At 57.2% G+C, this 20,615-nt stretch overlaps 7 protein-coding genes across 7 annotated transcripts; 2 read left to right on the forward strand and 5 right to left on the reverse strand.

Annotated features, from left to right (window-relative positions):
* Positions 1-619: 619 nt before the first annotated feature.
* On the reverse strand, positions 620-2,218 carry B0H64DRAFT_454553 (uncharacterized protein; the record flags this gene model as incomplete). Its single annotated transcript, XM_062807277.1, has 4 exons — positions 620-1,056; positions 1,117-1,585; positions 1,642-1,706; positions 1,791-2,218. The coding sequence occupies 4 exons, from the start codon at positions 2,216-2,218 to the stop codon at positions 756-758; spliced, it is 1,263 nt and encodes a 420-aa protein (XP_062662395.1). The 3' UTR covers positions 620-755.
* A 158-nt stretch (positions 2,219-2,376) lies between these two features.
* On the reverse strand, positions 2,377-2,870 carry B0H64DRAFT_84938 (uncharacterized protein). Its single transcript, XM_062808871.1, has one exon. It carries the CDS (start codon positions 2,689-2,691, stop codon positions 2,440-2,442), a length of 252 nt encoding a protein of 83 aa, XP_062662396.1. The 5' UTR covers positions 2,692-2,870; the 3' UTR covers positions 2,377-2,439.
* A 3,468-nt stretch (positions 2,871-6,338) lies between these two features.
* On the forward strand, positions 6,339-7,134 carry B0H64DRAFT_84985 (uncharacterized protein). The gene has a single exon (XM_062808872.1). The coding sequence runs from the start codon at positions 6,576-6,578 to the stop codon at positions 7,095-7,097; it is 522 nt and encodes a 173-aa protein (XP_062662397.1). The 5' UTR covers positions 6,339-6,575; the 3' UTR covers positions 7,098-7,134.
* A 6,027-nt stretch (positions 7,135-13,161) lies between these two features.
* B0H64DRAFT_85023 (Alpha/Beta hydrolase protein) lies at positions 13,162-15,274 on the reverse strand. Its single transcript, XM_062808874.1, has 3 exons — positions 14,360-15,274; positions 13,488-14,302; positions 13,162-13,397 (listed from the first exon to the last, which is right to left on the reverse strand). The coding sequence occupies exons 1-3, from the start codon at positions 14,923-14,925 to the stop codon at positions 13,219-13,221; spliced, it is 1,560 nt and encodes a 519-aa protein (XP_062662398.1). The 5' UTR covers positions 14,926-15,274; the 3' UTR covers positions 13,162-13,218.
* Positions 15,275-17,101, reverse strand: B0H64DRAFT_85022 (uncharacterized protein). Its single transcript, XM_062808873.1, has 2 exons — positions 16,458-17,101; positions 15,275-16,376 (listed from the first exon to the last, which is right to left on the reverse strand). The coding sequence occupies exons 1-2, from the start codon at positions 16,945-16,947 to the stop codon at positions 15,625-15,627; spliced, it is 1,242 nt and encodes a 413-aa protein (XP_062662399.1). The 5' UTR covers positions 16,948-17,101; the 3' UTR covers positions 15,275-15,624.
* Positions 17,102-17,211: 110 nt separating this feature from the next.
* Positions 17,212-18,430, forward strand: B0H64DRAFT_386541 (Ribulose-phosphate 3-epimerase-like protein). Its single transcript, XM_062803139.1, has 4 exons — positions 17,212-17,459; positions 17,522-17,648; positions 17,710-17,958; positions 18,056-18,430. The coding sequence occupies exons 1-4, from the start codon at positions 17,344-17,346 to the stop codon at positions 18,320-18,322; spliced, it is 759 nt and encodes a 252-aa protein (XP_062662400.1). The 5' UTR covers positions 17,212-17,343; the 3' UTR covers positions 18,323-18,430.
* A 249-nt stretch (positions 18,431-18,679) lies between these two features.
* B0H64DRAFT_371306 (pyridoxal phosphate-dependent transferase) lies at positions 18,680-20,150 on the reverse strand (the record flags this gene model as incomplete). Its single annotated transcript, XM_062802143.1, has 5 exons — positions 18,680-18,698; positions 18,751-18,805; positions 18,862-19,791; positions 19,846-19,979; positions 20,035-20,150. The coding sequence occupies 5 exons, from the start codon at positions 20,148-20,150 to the stop codon at positions 18,680-18,682; spliced, it is 1,254 nt and encodes a 417-aa protein (XP_062662401.1).
* Between the last annotated feature and the right edge of the window lie 465 nt (positions 20,151-20,615).

The raw sequence follows: 20,615 nt of genomic DNA on the forward strand, positions 1-20,615 counted from the left end.
TCGGTACTTCCTGCCCACTGATAGTGTTTTGCCACCAGAGGTTATCAGAGCAGGAAGGAAGGAATGGCTTCCGGGAAATCGAGATCCGTGTGGGGTTAAGACATGGGAGGAAGCGGAAGGGGACGCAAACTTGTTCCTTCCGCATGCGAATCTTTCGGAGCCTGCTTGGAAGGAGCAAAGCTTAGGTGTTGCAATGGGAACCTGGGGAAATTCTGACCGGGGAGCGTTCAAAATTCACATTCAGTTTAATTTGTTTGGTAAGTACCTAACTAGGTACTGCACACTGGAGCAAGAGGATCGCGATGTGAGTTGAAACTTCTCGTCTCGCCTTTGAGGCGTCAATAGATAATATACTAGCAAATAGCAAGACTTTATCCCAGCCTGTTCCCCGATGCCCGGTCGTGACGCTATGGTATAAGCGAAGGAAATAAAACGAACGGCAATTTTCGCCCAATATGTGCCTGGTATTTCCCATTCCTTCCATGATGTAAAACCCGATGTTTGATCCACCTCCCCAAGTCTAGGAACAGAGCCCCAAGCAAAGTAAATACAACTTCCCCAAAAACGAAAGACAGCCTTGCGGCTTAGGAAAAAAAAAAAAGGATACCCATGCCAAAAATTTGTACATTGTCCGAGACAAAGAAGAAGAGAGGAAAGCTGTCGCAGGAGTGGGTCGTCGGAGTCGCCTCTCGAGTCGAAGGAAGAAAGATGTTGGATCATCGTAATCGTAGCGTTGAGTCCCATAGCCGACCACTTTAGCTGGATCCCTTCTTTTTGCACTTGTCGTGGAGTAGGTGCCCGTTCCTGGCCGTCGTCCGTGTGAATTCGGCTCCGCAGTTCGGACATGTCGCCTTCGCCGCCTGTCCCGACTTTTCCCTTTGGTGCCTGAGGAGGTTGCTGAAGGTCGAGAATTGTCGCCCGTTGCAGCCGTGCTCCCAGCACTGCGGCTTTGGCCGGCTGTGCACCACTCTGACTTGCCCGCTTGCGTCCTGGGGCCCTGGCGGGATGATGGGGGGCACTGGGTACATCCCGAGGCTTGGGTCTTGCACGAGTGGCCTACTGCTCAGTTGAGGTTAGCATTTGGATTCCTCGAGGGCCGAACGGGCCGAGACATACCCATAGTGGGACGGCAGACTTGGGGTCGTCGATGTCGGGTACGAGTAGTCGGGCATGTAAGATTGCGGAGGGTACGAGTTCGTGAACATGGCCGCCTGGCTCTGGTCCTGCAGCGGTGGCGAAAACGGGGGCAAGTAATGCGGTGCTGACGGCTCGGCGAGTAGGGAGATTTGCGATGGCGCGGTCGTGTACACGGGCATGCTGGAAGCGCTAGTTGTCATGTCGGATAAGGATACGGGTGGCGAGTAGACTGAAGAACCGCTGTCCGTCCTCCGGCCGCGGACTTGCATCTTGGAGTTGTGCCGTGCTTGGTCCCGTTGCCGTTTTAATTCTCGCTGCTCTGCGGTGAGCGTCGTTCTGGGTGGGCTTGCTGTGACTGATCGTGATCCACTTGGCGGGGTGAGGCTGGCGTCTGAACCGTAGGGGCCGAGGTCATGGGGGGGCATGAGCCCGCTGTTAGATTCCATCACTGCCGCTAGTAAGCATTGGACCTGTACCAAGGGAAGAGGGAGAGTGGTGGCGTACCTGGCCAGGTAAATGATGATCGTGCGCCCATGGTAAACGTCGGGTCGTACGAAACGGCGACGGTACTGTTCCGGTGGTCAGCAGGCGCCGAGAGAAAGGGGTGGGGGGGAGGAGGGTAGAGTCCGGTGGCCGGGGAGCGTGAGCCGTACCTCATAGCTTCTGTCTCAATGGAGGGTAGCGGAGGCGATGATGCTGACGCCCCGATCTGGTCGTGTGCAGGTTGTAACCTGAGGAGCGGTGCGCCTTGGGCTCGTGATTGCTCCGATTCGAACCACTCGGCGTCCGAGACCACGGCTTCGGATGACAAAGGCGGGAAGGGCGTTTGGTGTTGAGTGAGGGGAGTGGGCAGGTAGCCCGGCGAGTGGGACAGGCTCGGACTTAAGTATGCGGGTGAGGCTAACCCCCTGGAGGACGAAGGCCTGCTTGTGGTATAAGACCCCGCCTCGAAAGATGTCGACTCGGCGAGATGCAAGTTCTGTAACAGCCCTTCTGTCGTGGATACTCCACTACCGGCTCTCGACCTGGGCGTGTGTGAGTAAGTGTCGTCGAAGCCTCGGCTTGAGTAGGTCGGGTCCATCTTCTTCTTCCTTGGGGGTCTTGCGTGGGTGTGATGACGGACTGGGAAGACTTAAACGAACAGGTACATACGTTGACTGGTAAGTTATGCCGGTGATGTCGTTGACGAAGGCGCGCGACGGCTTATATGAAGTGAAGGGAAGGTAATGGGTCGAGTTGAGGCGGCGACTAGGTAACAAGATTTCACAACGCCGTAGATCTATCTTTGGGGTAGCTTGAATGTCAAATGCACCTCAGCCTCAAAGTTCGTGGAGAAGATCCGGACGTGCTAAGCTTATAAGTTTGAGAAGAGGCAGGGCAGAACATCCCCACAGTGCCGTGGTGGTGCCGGAGGGGCCTGGTCAGGGCAAGAGCACCGTTAGCTGGGGGGGATTTAGAGTGTGAATGGCCGGCAAGGAACATGCATGTAAGTGGACAACAGAGGAGCAAGGCCCGCGACAAGGATGGTACCGACCAGGGTGTTGGACTGGGCATTGCAACGGGGGGAGGGGGGTGTCATGGCCACCACCAGGGGGAATCCCACGCCCCCTCCCTGTCCATTTGCCAACAGAGCACCCCCATGAATGGTTTGGGCCCGGTCAACGGCCTTACCGGGGAGAATTAACAATGGCCATGGAGAAATAGCGTTACTCCGCAGATGGCAGCTTGTTGCTCTTGAATATCGATCGAGGCACCGGGCGCGAGTCGCGCAACAGAAGCAGTGGTGTGTACGAAGTACATCGTTATGAGTCCTACGTACCGACAGGGGCGTCTCCCCCGACTCTCAGGTTGTTACTTTTCTCGTGAAGCAACACCGTGTTGGTTGATTGGATGTTTCCCAGAACAGGAGGAACATGAGCGAGGCCGGCGGAGCGGCGGGGGCGAAACGACCGTGGCTGCTCTTAGGCTCCAGCATTTCTCACGCTCGCCTGTGGACTGTGGACAGCTGCGCCGCTCGACGTGCTTTGGGAACTGTGAAGTCAAATGTGCCGTGGCCGAACAGGGACGCCCGGAACAGGCGAGTGGCAGAAGCGGTAAGGAGCCTTTGGGTGCCACTTCAACAACCCATGCACCCCCGTGTTGCACGCCACGCAGAGCGCGGCTCACGCTTCCGAAGGTCTGCCGCAAGCCATGATGAACGTTCCCGGATAGACGCGCAAAACTGGCCTGTCAGCAGCACCAACCGACTCATCGCGGCTGTTTGCTCGCCCTGCGCGGCTGGCGTTTGTTCACCCCATTGCTTCTTTGCTGCTTCCCCAAGATGGTACCCTCTCCCGACTGCGCGGAAAACCTGCAGGACGGACTTCTGGAGCAGGGGTAACTAAACCGACGAGTGCGAGCTCTTGAGGGGCAAATCGAATAACGGGGCAGGATCAGACGACAGCGGGGTCACTCAACAGGTTTGGGGGGGGGGAGCGGGCAATCGACAAGAATGCTCGGAAACTGTCAGGTTGTGAACACAAGAGGTGACTTTACGATGACCGTCCGTCTAAATGCAAGTCAGGTGATGTTACTGGCGACTCAACCTTTACGGAGAGATTGCATCGTCTCGTATGCTGCGCGGAAAAATGGTGAGTTTTGCACCAAAAACGGGAAAGAGTATGGACAAGAAATTGCGGGAGAGGGACTTGACCTGGAAGGCAAACAATCGAGGTGACGGGTTGTGGAGAGATGAAGCCGCCAGATTGACGCGGTTGAAGGATGCGAAACCCTGTTGTCGGGTCGGGTTACTCTTGCCCGCTTAACTCCATGGACCTCACTCGCTGCAGATATTCATTCGTGTTCGGTCGTTATCTTATCATGGAGACCCCCGCAAATCAATGCCTGAGGAAGAAACGCACAGACCAACGCGGTAAGGCAAGCTTGCCTGTTGGGTGCCAAACTGCCAGCGGTTGGGCGATTGCCAGACCTGACAAATGAGGCGCGCGCGTCTCTCCCGGTCTCTTTGCCGGGTGGGCAGGTAGGCGCAGCTAGGCCACCACATTTCGCAAGGCTTTTTTCAGGGGGGCTTTTGGCGCGTTGTGTGATTGAGAAGCCCAAGCGATGTCGCCAAACTGAATCCTAGCACGACGCCCCGGACACGCACGAAAACGACCTGAGTGACGGGATCCTGGGTTACCTTGATGGCCAAATTGAGCGAGTGCCAAGATGCGAGCCCTTGCGACGCTGGGCCCTTGGTGTTGTGTCGTTGCGTCGTCAGCGTTTTCTTTGCTTGTTCTGGAAGCCCGAGACGTCTGCCAGGGTCCGGCACAGCGTGTGCCAGAGTCTGTCCCCGCGCGGCACTTTTTCGCAACCACCATCACTTGACTCGGAGATTGCCCCCTTAAGTGAAAGCGCCTGCGACATGGCGCTCCGTTCCTGGTTAATCGAACCAACGCATTGTCATGTCGGAGAAGCCGCTTCGAAACAAGCCGTCGCGCACGACACACGATAACTTCTCCCTATATACATAGCCAATCGACTCTGGCGTATTGTGTAGTTACATATATGTATGTATTGGCGACGGAGCTCGGTCCGGGACCCCTGGCTGGTTGCAGATCCCCACGGTCGTTTCCACCAGTACAGGCAGAGCGAAAACAAACGTTTCTCCTGCCTAACATGGAAGTATTTGAGATTCTGATGGAGCCATTGTATGTATTATTCAGTGCTGAGTCCCACAGGGCACCCCGAAAAAAAGAACCCAACCTGCCAATGACCGGACGAGTTCCGTCTGACATGCCTCCCGTAGCGCCGGCGCTTGTCATCGCCGTTTATTGCTCCTCCCGGGACCGGGTTCGATGTGTGTGCATGATGGGGGCCACCTCGAGCACGTGGGTACCGTACCGCAGCCCTCGTGGATGTGGGAAACGGCCATCTAGGTTCGTTTGAAAGCGAGCCCAATGCGACGAAATCGAGATGGGCTCATGCTAACAAGGGCAAGTCAGGACGGCTGGCCGAAGGGAAGGAGAACGTTGAGTTGACCAAGTTTGAGGAAACTTCCCATTGAAGTTGCGAGTGTGCTGTGTGCCAGTGGGCGACTCAGGTCGTGCCGACTTCCGTGCGGTTGAGCTACCGGCCCTCCTTTCCCTGCGTCGAGCCTGCTTAAGTGCTTAACCATGGAGATAATTCGAGGCCCGCTAACTGCATAACTGACAAAATCATGTTTCAAACCCAATGTGACGCTCCCGAATCGTTCAAGTTCGATGGAGAGTCAAGGCTTGCTGGGCTCCTGGGCAGCAAGGCAAGTCCGATGCAAAGAGAAACTGATTGGGTAATACGCGCACGGATGGTTTCTTATCATTCGCACGAAAAAGCGCTATCCCGGTATGTGCATCTTTGCGAGACCCGTTTCCAATGGTCGGCGGGATACGCAGCGGGCCAAGCACAAGGACCCCGCCGTTCATCGCTGAACAGCAAGCCACTGACCATCGCCATGGGACCCCGACGTTGCACCACGGCCCCCCAACCGTGCTCCCGGATACAGGACATCCGCGCTAGCGTTTTCAAAGAAAGCTCGTCGCCTTACGAGAGACGAAAAGCCACAACTTCGCGGGGGGCGTCTTTGGGTCACAAGAAAAGGCCCATCAACAAACTTCTCGCCAGAACATCGATTGCCGGCCACGCCTGGAGCCACTTTTGGGCCGGGTAAAGTACCTAGGTACGTACCGGATTCTGGGGCACAAACCGGGGGGCGTCGATGGAATCTGGCTCGAAAGGGTGTGGCCTGAACCATGGTCTTGGATAACGTGAGGGTCGGCCCAGTTGAGAGCCTCAGCCCACCTTGGGACAGGGCTGGGGTCAGGGGCGCCACAGCACTTTGGGTTTAGCGGCCTTTTATTCTGCTGCCTGATGGCAATCTCGCTGGATTGCTGGACCCTCACCCCATGTTGGAAGCAGATCTGAGGAATCGGACTCCATCGCGGCATGGGATTGCTCGTGAGAACCCAAAACTTGGGATCATGGCGGCGCGGCGTTGGGTAAATGTGTCTCAGAAATTGACCCTACGCCGTCGATTCGATGGCTGTGCTGGATGATACAGAACGCTGATGCCGAACACTCAACAACAGGAGCTCGATATTCAGGAGAGTCCTAGACAGGACAACTCGCTCGGCCCCGCACCTGCTCCGAACTTCTCCCATCGCTCACCCCCTCGTCCCGACATTCTTTTTTGTCTCTCACCCTGAACCTTGGTCACTTCTCACCCACCCTTTCGCCGCCTCCTGCATGGCGCCTGTGGGGATGAGAGACGGGCGCACGCTGGCGTCTCTTGCACTACATACACTAGAAGATGGCTGCATTCCGGCGGCTAAGTAGCCCAATGATAGTCGCGACGGTCCCGATTTGAGACCCTTCGCAGCTGGATCACGCACCACCTCGACGCCAAACGCGCATATTGACGCATGGCGCTAGTCTTGACAGTGCTGACCGTCGAATCAAGCGCGCGTATCAGCGGCAGCAGGTTCGACGATGCTCCCCAAGACCAACGAACGATCATCGGCGAGGTGACTGCTCGGAACAGCGGTGGAGCTTGCGAGCACACCACACCCGACCCCATCGTGCCCATCACGACTTCGACGCTCGAGCCACGCATCGTTCACGCCCACAAACTTGTCTGGGAAGGTGCAAAAACGGCAAGCAGGGATCGTGAGTTCCGAAAATCCCGCCGCCAAGGTAAGCGTGCTGTGGGGGCCAATTGGGGCCATCCAGGATGGGCATGGCGTGGGACTGTAATTCTTCCGATTGGATCCGATCACACCTGCGATTGCTCGCCTGGGAAACGGCGGGTCTCTTGCGGAGATCGAATTTGGTGCTTCCCCGGTGCCGAACTGATCTCGGGCCCGGACGCCACACCCAGTTCTCGGCCGCAAACTCCCCCCGCGCAGGTTTTGAACTGGCGCAAAACACCACAGCTGGGTCTTTAATAAATGAGCCCAGCGGAACTATCAAAAATTTCCACCGAGATAATTATCTATTTTTTTGCATTTCGTGTCTCAGTTCCAAGTTAGGTAACTCGTTACCTGACAAGTGCGGTTTGCTAACTTTGCTTCTGCGCTGGCGCCTCCCCCCGCCTGTCTCCCGACTACTATGTACTTTTTCAGCACCGGCAACATTTGGGCAATTGAAAACCCGTGTCCGGTTCGTCATGGGGCCCATGGAATATTCACCCGCAACCGACCCCCCTCTTCCCCCCTCCCTTCCCCCCTTGCGCTCCGTCGTGGTAATTCGAGGATGGTAACTCGCTGGTAGTCGCTGACGTCTTCTTCTCACAACCAAGCGCTCACTAGCTCTCTCGTCAGATCAGTGCGTGCATTGCACACGCGTGACACGCTAATGATCGGCTAGTCCTTCGGTCCGATGGCACAGAATAATCGTGGCAGAACTGTCTTTTTTCCCTCCCCGCACTGTCGGCGCCGCACGGTCGCATTAAGGGTGCATCAACTGACAAACACAAGTCCACTTTGAGAATCAACAACTCGCCCAACCAGTCCAGCATGATGACACTTCCCCCTCCTCCGCGACTCCAGCGCATCCACTCATATTAGACGACAAGCGGGACTCGGATGCCCGGGGGCGAGGATACGTGTACTAGTTACGTACACTAATAATTTTACACTGGTGAGATGTTATTTGCTCACTACCGCCGCTGCGCCTGTTAGCTTCACCGACTCTCCGCGCTGCCCACGAACAGTCCTTGCCCGAGTTACATCCATCTGCAGAGTGCTTGCATACACAGTAGGGTATGTGGGTATGGAGTGGGTGCGGGGCGAACACCCCGCACCGACTGCAACGGTAACGCAGCAGTTCTCTTGGAAGATCCGTGGCACACAACGGCCAGAGCATGACGGCATCTTCGTTTCGCCTCGCCAATGGGACGAAACCCAAGGCTGAATATCATCAACTGAGCCATCATCTGCAGCCTCTGCAGTTACACGATCTCCAAGGCGGGTTGCACCGCTCCAAGCCGCTCCTCGATCGGCAAGGCGAACACACATTTCCCTTCACCGTGAGACTGTTCAGCTCCTGCGAGGGCTTCCTCCCGTCCGTCTCTACTGCAAGCACTTTGGGGATCGGGCGAGCACCGTGCAGCCAGTTCGATATGTAGCCGGGCTTCGTTGGCCTGACCGTTCGCTGATCTGCCCTGCCGACGTCAGAAGCTTATTCACAACAATCCTACAGCCCTGTAGGGCAGGTGGGCAGCAGCAGCAGCAGCAGCAGCAGCAGCAGAAGCAGAAGCAAGGGCCTTGCGATGACACCTTCTCACTCCCACGAACCCGTCAACATTCTGGAGTTTGGAGTGTTTGGCAAGTTCTAGGTCTCCGGGAGCCCCAATGTCTTGTCGATGATCCCCCATTCGTGCGCTTTCGGGCCCTCGTCGGAGCTCACGGCCCAATCCGATTGCCAGATGATCCGACAAGCTCGATGCTGCAACGACTCAACGAGCAGTTGGTTCGTCGATGCCAACCAACCGCTCCAGCTCACGGGGGCTTGGCAGCCACATGCATCGTTTTCGTACAACCTCCACTCATGTTTCTCCTTCACATTGGGACGGGACGGGAAATTGCCAAGGCCGTCTCCGATCGAGACACATCCAGATGACAGACAGACCCCTACTGCGGGATGTCGGCACGCCGCGCGCAACCAACGTGTCAAACGCAGTTTCTAAAGCTGTTCCAGCGCCGGCGGCGTTCGCCGCCTCCGTGGCATGCAACTAACAAGCCACGCCCCTGCCTGCGACAACCCAAATGGAGAACGGCAAACATAGAAATCTAACTATGTATTCGTATTGACAAATGATTCGAAAATGGAAACCCCTCGGGAACCCCCCAACCGCGCCATATCACGAAGGGGGGCATGATCCATCCCCCAGATCTCTGTTTGCAATATGCAATGCGGTATTCGTAACCCCCTCAACCATCCTCTCAGTTACTGCATCGCTACCGTTGAATCCGAGGTCGCCAAGTCTGAGGCCCAAAGCCGGCTGCGGCCGTGGCCTTCCCCGGCCCGGAGGGCTCGGGATCGCAACTTACACCCTATCCCAAACTGTCATGCCCTGAAATTACTTTTGCTGTGTGAGCACTGAGGGGAAAGCCACCACTTAAACAAGCCTCTGTGAAAAGGGAGAGTGAACTGCCCGCGCAAGCCACATTGTCACGTTGCGGTTTGGTCAGCACGCCACCATCTTTTATTTAACCAGTTTCGCCTGTGTCATGTTACATGCTTTTCCCACTCCTGCCCAGCGCGAGGCTTCTGAACCCTGGATGGGGAGACCGAAATCAAGACACAGCCCACTCGCCCACGGCAAGTGTTTCGCCTCGGCCGCTAGCAATGCAAAACCGGGAGATCGGATGCGGGCAGGAATCCGGGGCTCAGCCTTACGGAACGGAGAAGGGGTCGCCTTGGTCCCCCCCGGCGCCCCGCCCCCGCTGACTGTGCTCTCGTCAGCCCGCGCTCGTGTTGAATCTTGGACAAACTGGGGTACGGCAAGTCACAGTTTGGCCGTCTCTCGCTACGGCGATAGCGAAACGACATGCTTTATCCCTTTCGAGGGAAACAGAGATCAATCATCAAGCTAAACTCCGGATCCTGTCGGTGGTCTGTGTGATCCGAGGCGTAAGGACCGTCCACGGTAAAGCGGCCCTCGAGACCGCCCCTCGAGACCGCCCCTCGAGACGAAACCGCGAACCATCAACCGAGACCGGATTGCTGTTGTGTCACAGGTCGCTCGTCTTCTAGGGTCAGCGAGTCGAACTCTCGGCAAATGCTCTCAGGTTCTGTGCAGATTCTCGCTCACTCTTGTTCGTTGCGTGAGTTCAATGTATCCCGTCCACCATCCCAACCCAGCGCAAACTCGACCCGTCTGGACGGATATCCGCGCAAACCATACGCTAACAGCGGTCCAAGTTGCCCCTTTTAGCCGAGTAGTCAGCCTCGTCTTGCCTTGCCGCTTTGCGAGACAACCCCCTATTACATACGCAGTGCAAGCGCAGTACGGAACACTTGGTACACGAGACAGAGGACACTAGCTGGTTCCCTTTCCAGAATATTCCCCACGCCGCGCTCCTCCTCGCTTCAGCGCAAGAGGAGCATGCCCCCAGGTCTTGTTCAGGTTCGGTACCAAACTTGCGGGAGAGTCGTGTGCATTTCCGGATCCTTCAGGGGTGCATAGACCTACATATTTGTCCTGGATCACGCCAAGGAAAGTCGTGACGATTTGATGTAAAAGCGTGGCGAGACGGCTTTCGCGGGAGGCTCTCATGCAACAGGATAAATGTATGGACGGCGACCTCGGCGACTAATGACGTTTGCACTTGAGTTCCGCCGGGGTCGGGGAGACTCGACAATTTGAGCTGGGTTAAGACCAGTGTGACAATGGCAGTTGAGCAGGGCAAACTTCCCTTCGCGATCCTCTACACCAAACCGTCCAACTATTGTGTACACTAGGCCGAAGAGAGAGGTTGACGCGGCCCTGATCCCTCGCGAGCTAGACCGTCGAGAGCCGCCAAGGGGGCAGGTAGGGGAGGAAAGGAATGGAGGAGAGGGCTCACACAGCCGGAGAATCAACAACGCCCCCTCCCCACACTCTCTCCCCCTTTCCCTGACACAGGACTCGTGCCCGACGGAAGCCGGGAGCTGTGCCGTCGTCCGTGGCTGTGTGTGATCACAACCTGTGGCGATTGTGGTCCGTCTCGAGAGTTCACTTGCTCCTCCCCCCCTCCCGTGCCCCCTGCATGTGTTTCCGGAATCCTTCCCTTGACTCGAAGGATTCGGGTACCCCCGACCCTCTGCAGCACTCCCCCACGGAGACAGCGCGCCGATTGGATTTCCCCTGCGCGCGTGGGTAATTGCATGTCAAAAAAAAAACTTTAATTTAGACTGCGGCTTCGCGTTGTGCTTCAGGAGAGGTCAGGAAATCGCCTCCCTCCTGCCTGATGCAGATTACAGAAACGGGGTTCTGTCGCGAAGGGCCCTTCCACGGTATGGCGGTCCTGGAGCTTGGTGATCCTGCTGAGCGTTTGTGATCGTGAAACGTTGGGACTGATCCATCATCCGATGTCTTGTTATAGATCCTCTCATCAACTCCCATGGCGGGCACAAAACCGGCATGGCGCCAACATCGGTCGATGCTGGCCTCCTATTTTCGGAATTACTAGCAGCACTCGACCAATATCTTGAGGAAAGAGGAAGCTGGGCGTCCCTCAGTTTGAGATGGACTTGGCGAGGAAGGGCCTGGCCTGCTCGCGATGGATCCTCCTCCGCGGCGGTGACGGCTTCGTTTCCGCTATTTCCGTTATTTCACTTTCCTCAACCACGGCTACGCCAGACTGTGTGTCCCTCGGGTAGGGAGCAGGATGCGGTACGGCAGGGGCTGGCTCTTCCCGGCGAGCGTATCCCGTCACATCTTGGTTTCCGTTTACAGATTCGCGAGATGTCCCGATAGGAACTTCGCGGCGTCGAACTCCACCTGACCAGCACCGTGCTCTGGCCCCAGGCCGAATCAATTTCATCAAGTTGGGCTTCGACCAGAGGCGACGGAGTTAGCAGTCCCATTCCCCGGAGACAAGGGTCAACGGCTTCACCCAAGACCTGTTCCTGAATCCTGGGCCCTCACGGGGAGGCGCACACAAACCGGGGCCCCGTTACATATCAGCGGATGCTGACTGTCTGGTCTGGTGAGAAAGGGGAGCCCCAAACACGACCACAGCAACAAGGCCAGTCTAGGTAGGCCACGGCTCCATGTCCTGTGCCAAAGGCCAAGATAAGACTCCCAACACTCCGCCACAGAAGCCATCCCCCAGGTAGGACTTCACTCTCTCTACGATGAGCTCTACTTCCCTTTACCACTTCAGGACTGTATCCACCAACCCAAACCATCCTCTCTAGCTGATGGTATCACGAAACCTAGACAGGCAGCCAGGTAGGCGCAGGTCACGGCCTCGTCTCGCACGCTGTCCTGCAGGAGTGCCAAATCAGAAACAACCCCCTAACTATCCAGCCACGCTTGGCTCAGCGAAAGGACTCCAATACACAATAGTTGCATAACCGGCCTGGTACATGCCAACAGCATAACATCACACCATCGCAAAGAGAGTGGAATAAAGCTAGAATCCTAGGCGATAAACGACCGGGAGAATCAATCACAGGGGGGCGCGGCCTGAGGATTGTTGTGGGGGGGGTTGCGAACCTTGCCCCAGGGGGCTGTGTTGTTGTGGTACAGGTTGCCTGGAGTATCCCACCACCACCACCACAATCACCGCCAGTTGTTGATGGGAGATGTTTGTACTGTGTAGGGAGGCCGGGCTTCTCTGTCCGCTCGGACCGCTTGAATTGCCCGCATAGTTGCCGGGTGTGTGTTCTAATCTGCTCGCCCCCCCCTGGCCGAGATCGAATTTGGCTCGTCGGGGCGAAGGATCGTGGTGGTCGCCGACCTCGATGGCCAGAGGCATTGCGCCCGGCGGATTGCTTGTTGGTATGACGTGCGCTCCGCGGCAGCTACTGTGCGGAGATTGCTCGGGGGGTATGGGTTGTGCTTTGGCTGGTGTTTGTTCGTCTTAGCATGGAGTTGCTATCGAGGAGGATCTGTTCATGCAGAGGAGGTGCACTGGGCGGGAGATCTGTAGCCCCTTTTACGGGTGGGCAAGACGAGCAGCCCCTGAATCCACGGAGCTGCTGGCAGATTCCACATACGAGTATACACCGTTCAGAATTGGCCAATTCTCTAGTAGTTTCGTATACGTATCTCGAGCAACGTGTAACATTCCCTAGAAGCTCAACTGGATCATTCTTTTGGAAGAAGCAAAACGCCTTTCGAGAAGAGAAATTGGACTGACTTCGCCCTTGGTTACGAGGACTCTGCAGTTTCAGCCCCGATCGTATGCCCTCCTCCTACCATCACTAGTTACAGGAGACCGAAGTAAAGACACAAGCTAATAGAACCAAAGCAGCCCCCTACTCCGACCCCGACAAACACCCCCCCCCCCCTCTTACGCACCATTCGCCGGATCGAGCACAAGCCGATGCACCAGCTCGCAGCGCTCCCGACACCTATCCGGCAAGGTCGTCGCCTCGAACGAGTCCGTGATGTTGAAGAGGCGCTGGTCGGCGCCATACACCGGCCAGTCCACGTCCTCCCCGCGCAGAAAACGCCAACAGCTTCGCCTGGAACTCGAGCGCCAGCGCCGGGTCGTCGACCGGTGTCGTCTCCTGGTCGACATAGAAATAGTCTGCACCCCGGGCTAGTCGTTAGTCGCGTCCGCATGCGGAGGGCTGGTGTTTGGGGGGAGGGGGAGGAGGGTTGGGTGCTGGGAACTCACGGAGGAAATCCTGGCCGTGGACGGCCGGCGGCGTCGTCATGACGTAGCGCAGCGCCTTCTGGGGCAGGGCGGCCGCCAGCGCGTAGTTGTTGCAGGCAAAGACGGAGTCGGTCGTCCAGTCCCAGGCCAGCTCGCGCTCGAAGCCGGGCGTGTAGTACAGGTCCAGCAGCGCCTGGATGGCGTCGTCGTCGGCGGTGGTCAGCTGGCGGCGCGCCACCTCGGCGAAGGCGCCCGGCATGCCCTCGTCCGACGACGTCGTCTCGCCCTCGTCGGCCATGTTGCCGAGGACGAGGCGGGAGAGTGACTTGTGGTGCGTCCGGCCCTGCTGGAGCAGCGCCACCGGTATGTCGGGGATGCGGTGCCCGTCCGGTGCGGGTCCGAAGCCGAGCACGGGGCCCAGCGTGCCGCCGCCGCCCGTGCTGGGCATGTGGTTGATGAGCGCGTCGTTGACTTGCAGCATGGCCGCCTCGGGGGCTGACCGCAAGCATGCGAGGCTGGTGCAGTTGGCGGCGTCGAGGACTAAGTCGAAGAGCTGCCGCTGGCGGGCCGTGACGTTGCGGCGTTGCACTGCGTCCGGGGAGGAGATGAAGATTTGCTGGAAGGGTAGTGGCCGCCCCTGACCACCGTCGAGGACGCTCAAGTAGTAGAGGATACCAGCGCCGGAGCTTTGCCCGAGGGCGGTGACGCGCTTCTTGTCGCCACCGAACTTGTGGATGTACTGGGACGTCCACTCGGCGGCGGCGAGGCAGTCCAGCATGCCGACGTTGCCGTCGAGGTCCTCGCCGTCAGCCCAGGTGAAGCCAGAAACGCCCATCCTGTACGGACAAATACGTTAGTTTCTTCTCTTGTGATATCCGAGTGAGACTACCGACCTGTAGTTGTTGGCCACAGCAATAAACTTGGTCCCGTTTTGCTTGTGGGCTAGATCGAATAGACCTAGTGGGTAGAAGAAGATCTCCTTGTTCCCAAACGCGTACGCGCTGCCGTGGAAGTTATGCAACACAGGCACATCGTCTCCCGGCCGTACACCCTCGGGCACGTAGACATCTAGGAACAAACAGTCTTCACTGCCCCAGGTCGTACCGTTAAGGCCAGGAAATGGGACGGACGAAGGCGCCGAGGAGATGCAAGACGGCCCAGGCCACGGGGCCTTGCCATCTTGAATCCCATCTACGTGGGGAAGCTTTGTATCTGGGGCGCGGAAGCGCAGCTCGCCGGTCGGGGCTTTGGCGAAGCGGATGTTCTTGTAAACGGCGACGCGCTGGCCCGAGGCGGTGGTGTTGACGTACGTCGGGACATGCTTTGCATACCCGAGATCGACCAAGCCGTCGGCTGGGTTACAGAGCGTGCCCCGGACAAGTGCTAAGAGCAGCGTAAAGGCGAAGACGGGCAGCATCTTGAATTTCTTAACACGAGTTCCTTGCTTCCATACGTACATCCGCGGTGGTCGGACTGCTGCAACTCTTTGAACCCTTTATACCCCTCCCAAACCGCCAGATTGGGCAAACGATCATCGCCATAAGCATTCCGGTGACCACGTTATTCGCTACCATACCGTGTTGACTGGGCGCGCTGCGGCTGAATCTCCGAAGCTTGTACGAGGGACACGGCGAGGCTTTCGAGCGGTTGGACAACAATTATTGTGCGGGGTGAATAGACAAGGCTCTGGTTTCGACCGAACAGGAAAACGCTGCGAGACTTTCGCCACAGACGTCAAAGTTGCATTCGGGGGTGGTCAGCTTCACCAGGGGTCGACCCATAGTTCATCCGAGACGTTGACGTCGGCACCTGTGAACTCTGAAGTAACCTCATTGATGAGGTGTGAGGGCGTGTGTCGTTCAAATATCTCCGCTGACCCATTCGATATTCGTTCTATGCAATCTGCTGAGCCCCCATACCACAGGGGACCGTAGAGGACATCGTATGGCGTTCCAACAAAAGGACGTCGAGCGCAACGAGCAAACAGGATTAGGGCCCGATCCAATCTGCCATACCCTCACCAGATTTCCCTCAACGCACTCAAGCCCTCAATGTACCCATCCCTCAAAGTCATCCACAAACCTAACCGCCGCAGCAAGATACCGTTCATGCACATCCCCCCAAGTCCTCGCAGCCTCCTTCATTGCCCGAGCGGCTATCACAAGTTAGCAAAAGAACACAAATACAATCCCCACCACTGCCATAACCAGCCCCAAAATGCCCGCCCAGGGGAGATAGTAGGCCCATCGCAAAACTTACCCTTAACAAAATGCGCATCCGTCGCCCACTCCGAGGTAAGCGCCCTATGCTCGACATACTTCCAGTTCCTCCCCTTCAGATCCCCAGGCACGTAGTCCGGGTCGATTTTGGGCCGCAGCACGGCGATGTAGACGGCCAGGGCGAGCAGCCACCACTGGCGGACTATGGAGACGTGGAACTTGGCGGGCAGCAGCGGCAGCAGGATGCGCACGGCGTGGCTGGTGGTCAGCACGTGCACGACGAAGAAGTTGTAGGCGTGCGTCCCCGGGCGGACGGTGGCGACTAGCAGGGCTACGGCGGCTTCCTGGGATTCGCGGAAGAGGGTGGTTAGGTCGGTGGTGGTGGTGGAGGAGGATACGTCCCAGGCGTTCCAGTATTCGAGGATGAGGGATTCGTGTTGTTGGAAGAGGGGTTCGATGTTGGCGTAGCCTGGTTCTTTGAAGAGGTCGTCGAAGCGGGTGTCCGAGGCGAGCTTGTTGATGAGTTCAAGGGGGGAGGTGGAGGAGAAGGGTGGTGGGCGGGTGTACGAGGGGTCATCGCTGTATTTGTGCAGGAAGTTGTACTGCGTTGCGGCGAGGCCGAGGGCTTCCATAGCTATTTCGCGGCTATCGAATTCATAGGCGTAGCCAAGGTGGATGAGGGGGTGGCCGACTGTGAGGGATGTTAGTGGGATGGGTGGGTGGCTTTTTTGAGAGGAAAGGGGTAAGTAAGAGCGGGTAGGGTGTAGCATACGACCACCGATGAGACAGTTGACTAGAGGCTCATCGCCCTTCAACATGTACTCTTTGATTACTGCCTTCCAGTCGTAGGCATGGTTCATGGCCAAGACATCCTCAAAGAAATCCACGAAGGCTCGCTGGTACCGCTTGTCACCCAAGTAGTCCCGCCAGTCGTCCTCGGCCATCGGAGCAGGCGAGTCCTTCCATGGCTCTAGACTCTTGGATTCCTCATCGTATATATGGTAGAGATGGTGTGACTCGGCGCCGAGATGGTAGGCTGAGCATAGGATATGGGGCAAGTGGTTGTCGAACTGGAGGTTGTGGTAGAGGATGGAATGGTTGACATGGTTTGCCTTTAGGAGATGTTTGAGGGTGCGTGGTCTCTTGTCCGGGTTCGCCTCGACACTATGTACTTCCACGGGTGGGAGGTTGACGGTCTGGCGGTCATCGCGAGGAGTGACTAGTCGGTTGACCAGTGGCACATACGACAGGATGGATGCCATATTTTTTTATTGTTCACCCTGCTGGCATGATGGGGAGGTGCATGAGATGAGATTCTGTCTCGATGAGCGGAGATATTCTAGGTTGTTTGGTGTTTAGTTGATGAATGAATCTCACGATCCATTTGTTGGGGGAACTGCTTCAGGCCTTCAGAAGGGTTGAGTGATGTCAGGGCCGACCAGACCCACATGGATCCCCAGCCCGCAGCGCTATCTAATCGGACCCTGGGCCCTGCCGTCATGCCCCGCCCCCGCCAAATGTCCCAAGCTCCAATCGAGGTTGGGTGAGCTCCGAGTCGGAACCGGATTCCAAATTCAACTTCGTCCCATCTACAGCTTAGGCATCTACTACTTATAGAGCCTTCACTTCTAGGGAAACTTCTCATCATCGTAGTAAAAATGGCCCCTAAAGCAATCATCGCCCCGTCAATCCTGTCGGCAGACTTTGCCAACCTCGGTGCTGATTGCTCGAGGACGATTGAGCAGGGCGCCGACTGGCTCCATGTCGACATCATGTACGTCAACGGGCGGGAGAGCCCATTCACAAACTAGGTCACTATACTAACTAGATACTCAGGGACGGCCACTTCGTCCCAAACCTCACCTTCGGCCCGCCCGTCGTCGCCAAGATCCGCTCTCACGTCGATAAGCCGACCGAGGGCCACGGCAAGGGCACCTTTGACTGCCACATGATGATCGCCGAGGTAACCACCCGCTCAACCAGTTAGCCAAGACACTCTACCTAACACCATCTGCGTTGCACAGCCCAAGAAATGGGTCAAGGAGTTCAAGACCGCCGGCTGCGACCTGTACTGCTTCCACTACGAGGCCGCGGTGAACTCGACGGCCGCCGAGAGCCCCGAGGCCCACTCGGAGCTTAAGACGTCGCCGCGCGAGCTGATCCGCTACATCCACGAGCAGGGCATGCTGGCCGGCATCGCCATCAAGCCCGCCACCAAGGCCGACGTGCTGTACGAGGTGCTGGACAGCCCCGACCAGGCCGAGAGGCCCGATGTAAGAGACCCCCCCCTCTCCCTCTCCCCCTTAGCTTGGCTGCCTACCCCTGGGAATTGAACTTGATGGGGGTTGAATGCTGATGGTGGTGTTACAGATGGTGCTAGTGATGACCGTCGAGCCCGGGTTTGGCGGGCAGAAGTTCATGGCCTCGGAGCTGCCCAAGGTGCAGGCGCTACGGGAGCGGTACCCAGAGCTGAACATCGAGGTGGACGGTGGGTTGGGGCCGGGCACCATCGACCAAGCGGCGGATGCGGGAGCGAATGTTATTGTTGCGGGGAGCGCCGTGTTCGGGGCCAAGGACCCCGCCGGCGTCATTGCCCTGCTGCGGGAGGCCGTCGACAAGAGGGCTGGGAAGTTATAAATGGGGGATATATATATTGCATGTTGAATGGTGCGGGATTTGGTTGTTGATAGAGATACCTGGTGCAGCGGTGCGACTAAATACATGTTCAAGGCAAACCATTGTGTATCCTGGGTGTTATAGGTAGTGCTGTTTCAAATGTTGAGCGTTGAAAACTAACAACCACCGGCAGAGAAATAGAGTAAAGCTCAACCTCCCGAACTCGGACCCGCATACTTCCCGGAGACCATGACCGGCAGAAATCCCATCGCATGCCGTTTAAAGTCGAGGTGGCATCCGCGTGCAACACGACTTATATAGTCTCGATAGTATATACGTTCAATACCAATACTACAGTTCTTCCTGCATCCAAGCCCCTTACAGTTTCGTCTGAGGACTATGGTATTGTCAGTACAGCTATACACACTTCAACATGTATTCACGCTCACCTGTTTTCATCCAGCACCTTCTCCAACAACGCAATCAACGTCTTCACCTCGTCCACTGTACTGTCATCAGCACCCCTTCCCCAAAACAAACCAAAAGGAATGGAAACTCACCAGTGTTATAATGCACCATACTAACCCTGACCACCCCTTCCTTCCCCAACCCCAACACCTCGCCCACCAACCTCTGCGAGTAGAACCCACCCCACCGGAAGCCAACCACCCCCTTACTCTCAGCCTCAACCCGCTCCACCAGCGCCCTCGATCCCCACCCGCGCACCGTAAAACTCACCGTCGGCACGCGCACATCAGCATCACCACCACCCCCACCCCCAGCGCCACGCTCACCATAGACAGTCACCTCCTCCCCGCGCGCATCCAGCCAGTCGAGCAGCGTCTGCTGCAGCCGACACTCATGCGCCGCGATCGCATCCCAGCGCCCATCCAGGTACGCCGCGACCGCGGGCAGCGCGTGCACGAGCTCGTATCCGGCGGCGGCGAGGCCCAGCTTATCCTCGAGGGAGCGGTGCGATTTAAAGAAGTGGCCCAGGGAGCGCAGCGCGGCGAGCGCGCGCGGGCTGGCGTACAGCATGGCCAGGTGCGGGCCGTAGACCTTGTACCAGGAGAAGGCGTAGAGGTCGGCGCCGAGGGCGCGGACGTCGATCTGCCGGTGGGGCGCGTAGGCCACGGCGTCGACGCACACGAGGGCGTTGGGGCTGTGGGTGTGTACCGTGCGGCTGATGGCGCCGATGTCGTGGATCGTGCCGAGGATGTTGCTTGCGTGTGTGCAGGTTACGAGGCGGGTTTTGGGGGTCAGGAGGGCGGGGAGGTCGGAGGCGAGGAGTTTGGGGTTGGTTTTGGCGTCGGGGGTGGTGTTGTTGGGGTGCCACCACTTGAGGATGAGCTTCTGGCGCTCGGCGAGGAGGACCCATGGTGCGATGTTTGCCTCGTGGTCGATGATGGAGACGATGATCTCGTCGCCTTCTTCGAAGTTCAAGGCGTATGAAACGTTGTAGAATAGTTGGGTGGTGGATGGGCCGAGTGCTGGGGCTTTGTGAGACCACGCTCTGCAACACACTCAGGGGGGGGACTACACACCTACTTCCTCGGCCGAGGCACCAATGTACTCCGCGGCGGCAGTATAACCCTCATAATAGCGTTTTGTGGCCTCCTTTGAAGTGGCGTAACTGGCCCCGAGCTGAACGTTGGTGTTCACGAGGTAGTCTCGGATACTGAGACACGCATCAACATCATCATCCTCTTGCAAATACGGAGAACACGTCCTACCGTTCAGCTACCGCCCCCAAGGTTTGAGAGCCACCGGCATTGTCGAAATACACATTCCCTCCAGCTAATCCGGGAAAACTTCCCCTCACTTCGTTCACGTCCAGAGCGGCAGCCATTGTGTTGCTGTGTGGTTACGTTAAGTACCTAGGTAGTGCGTTGGCAGTAGGGCGTTCGGTAGGATATACCGCGAAGTAAGACGAGAGAGAGGAGCGATGATTGAAGAAGGGCAAAGTGGTGCTAAGATCTTTATAACCCCCAAGTCTTTGAATTATCAACGTATGAAAGAGAGGGACAAAGTTTACCTTACCTATTATCCCCGGCATATGTAAACCGGTTGCCAGCGCGGGGCAGGACCCACGCGGCACTCCGGACTTAAGGCAGTCTGTCATTGAAAGGGCGGGAGCTCCAAACTCGTAAGATTTTGGCAGTAACCTAAACCAAACCTCGTCGGTGAGATTTGACCCCTGAACGACCTATTGTCCTGGCTCGAGCCTGGGGAGAAGAGTTGGGCTAGGTATCGCAATGCGACGATTGCATCTTGCCTTTCTCGCCCGGCAGTTCCACACAGCCGCTCCCCCCCG

This window comes from Chaetomium fimeti, assembly GCF_033439085.1.
Source record: "Chaetomium fimeti strain CBS 168.71 chromosome Unknown B0H64scaffold_2, whole genome shotgun sequence".
NCBI lineage: Eukaryota > Fungi > Ascomycota > Sordariomycetes > Sordariales > Chaetomiaceae > Chaetomium > Chaetomium fimeti.

Bases quoted from the DNA above. Each gene is read 5' to 3' on its own strand.
- B0H64DRAFT_84985 (XM_062808872.1), top strand. From the start codon at position 6,576: ATGGCGCTAGTCTTGACAGTGCTGACCGTCGAATCAAGCGCGCGTATC.
- B0H64DRAFT_84938 (XM_062808871.1), bottom strand. From the start codon at position 2,691: ATGCCCAGTCCAACACCCTGGTCGGTACCATCCTTGTCGCGGGCCTTG.
- B0H64DRAFT_85023 (XM_062808874.1), bottom strand. From the start codon at position 14,925: ATGTACGTATGGAAGCAAGGAACTCGTGTTAAGAAATTCAAGATGCTG. The intron at 14,303-14,359 runs GTCGGTAGTCTC...TTGTCCGTACAG, and splicing joins GCTGTGGCCAACAACTACAG to GATGGGCGTTTCTGGCTTCA. The intron at 13,398-13,487 runs GTGAGTTCCCAG...CCCGGGGTGCAG, and splicing joins CCACGGCCAGGATTTCCTCC to ACTATTTCTATGTCGACCAG.
- B0H64DRAFT_85022 (XM_062808873.1), bottom strand. From the start codon at position 16,947: ATGGCATCCATCCTGTCGTATGTGCCACTGGTCAACCGACTAGTCACT. The intron at 16,377-16,457 runs GTATGCTACACC...CATCCCTCACAG, and splicing joins CAACTGTCTCATCGGTGGTC to TCGGCCACCCCCTCATCCAC.
- B0H64DRAFT_386541 (XM_062803139.1), top strand. From the start codon at position 17,344: ATGGCCCCTAAAGCAATCATCGCCCCGTCAATCCTGTCGGCAGACTTT. The intron at 17,460-17,521 runs GTACGTCAACGG...CTAGATACTCAG, and splicing joins TGGCTCCATGTCGACATCAT to GGACGGCCACTTCGTCCCAA. The intron at 17,959-18,055 runs GTAAGAGACCCC...GTGGTGTTACAG, and splicing joins ACCAGGCCGAGAGGCCCGAT to ATGGTGCTAGTGATGACCGT.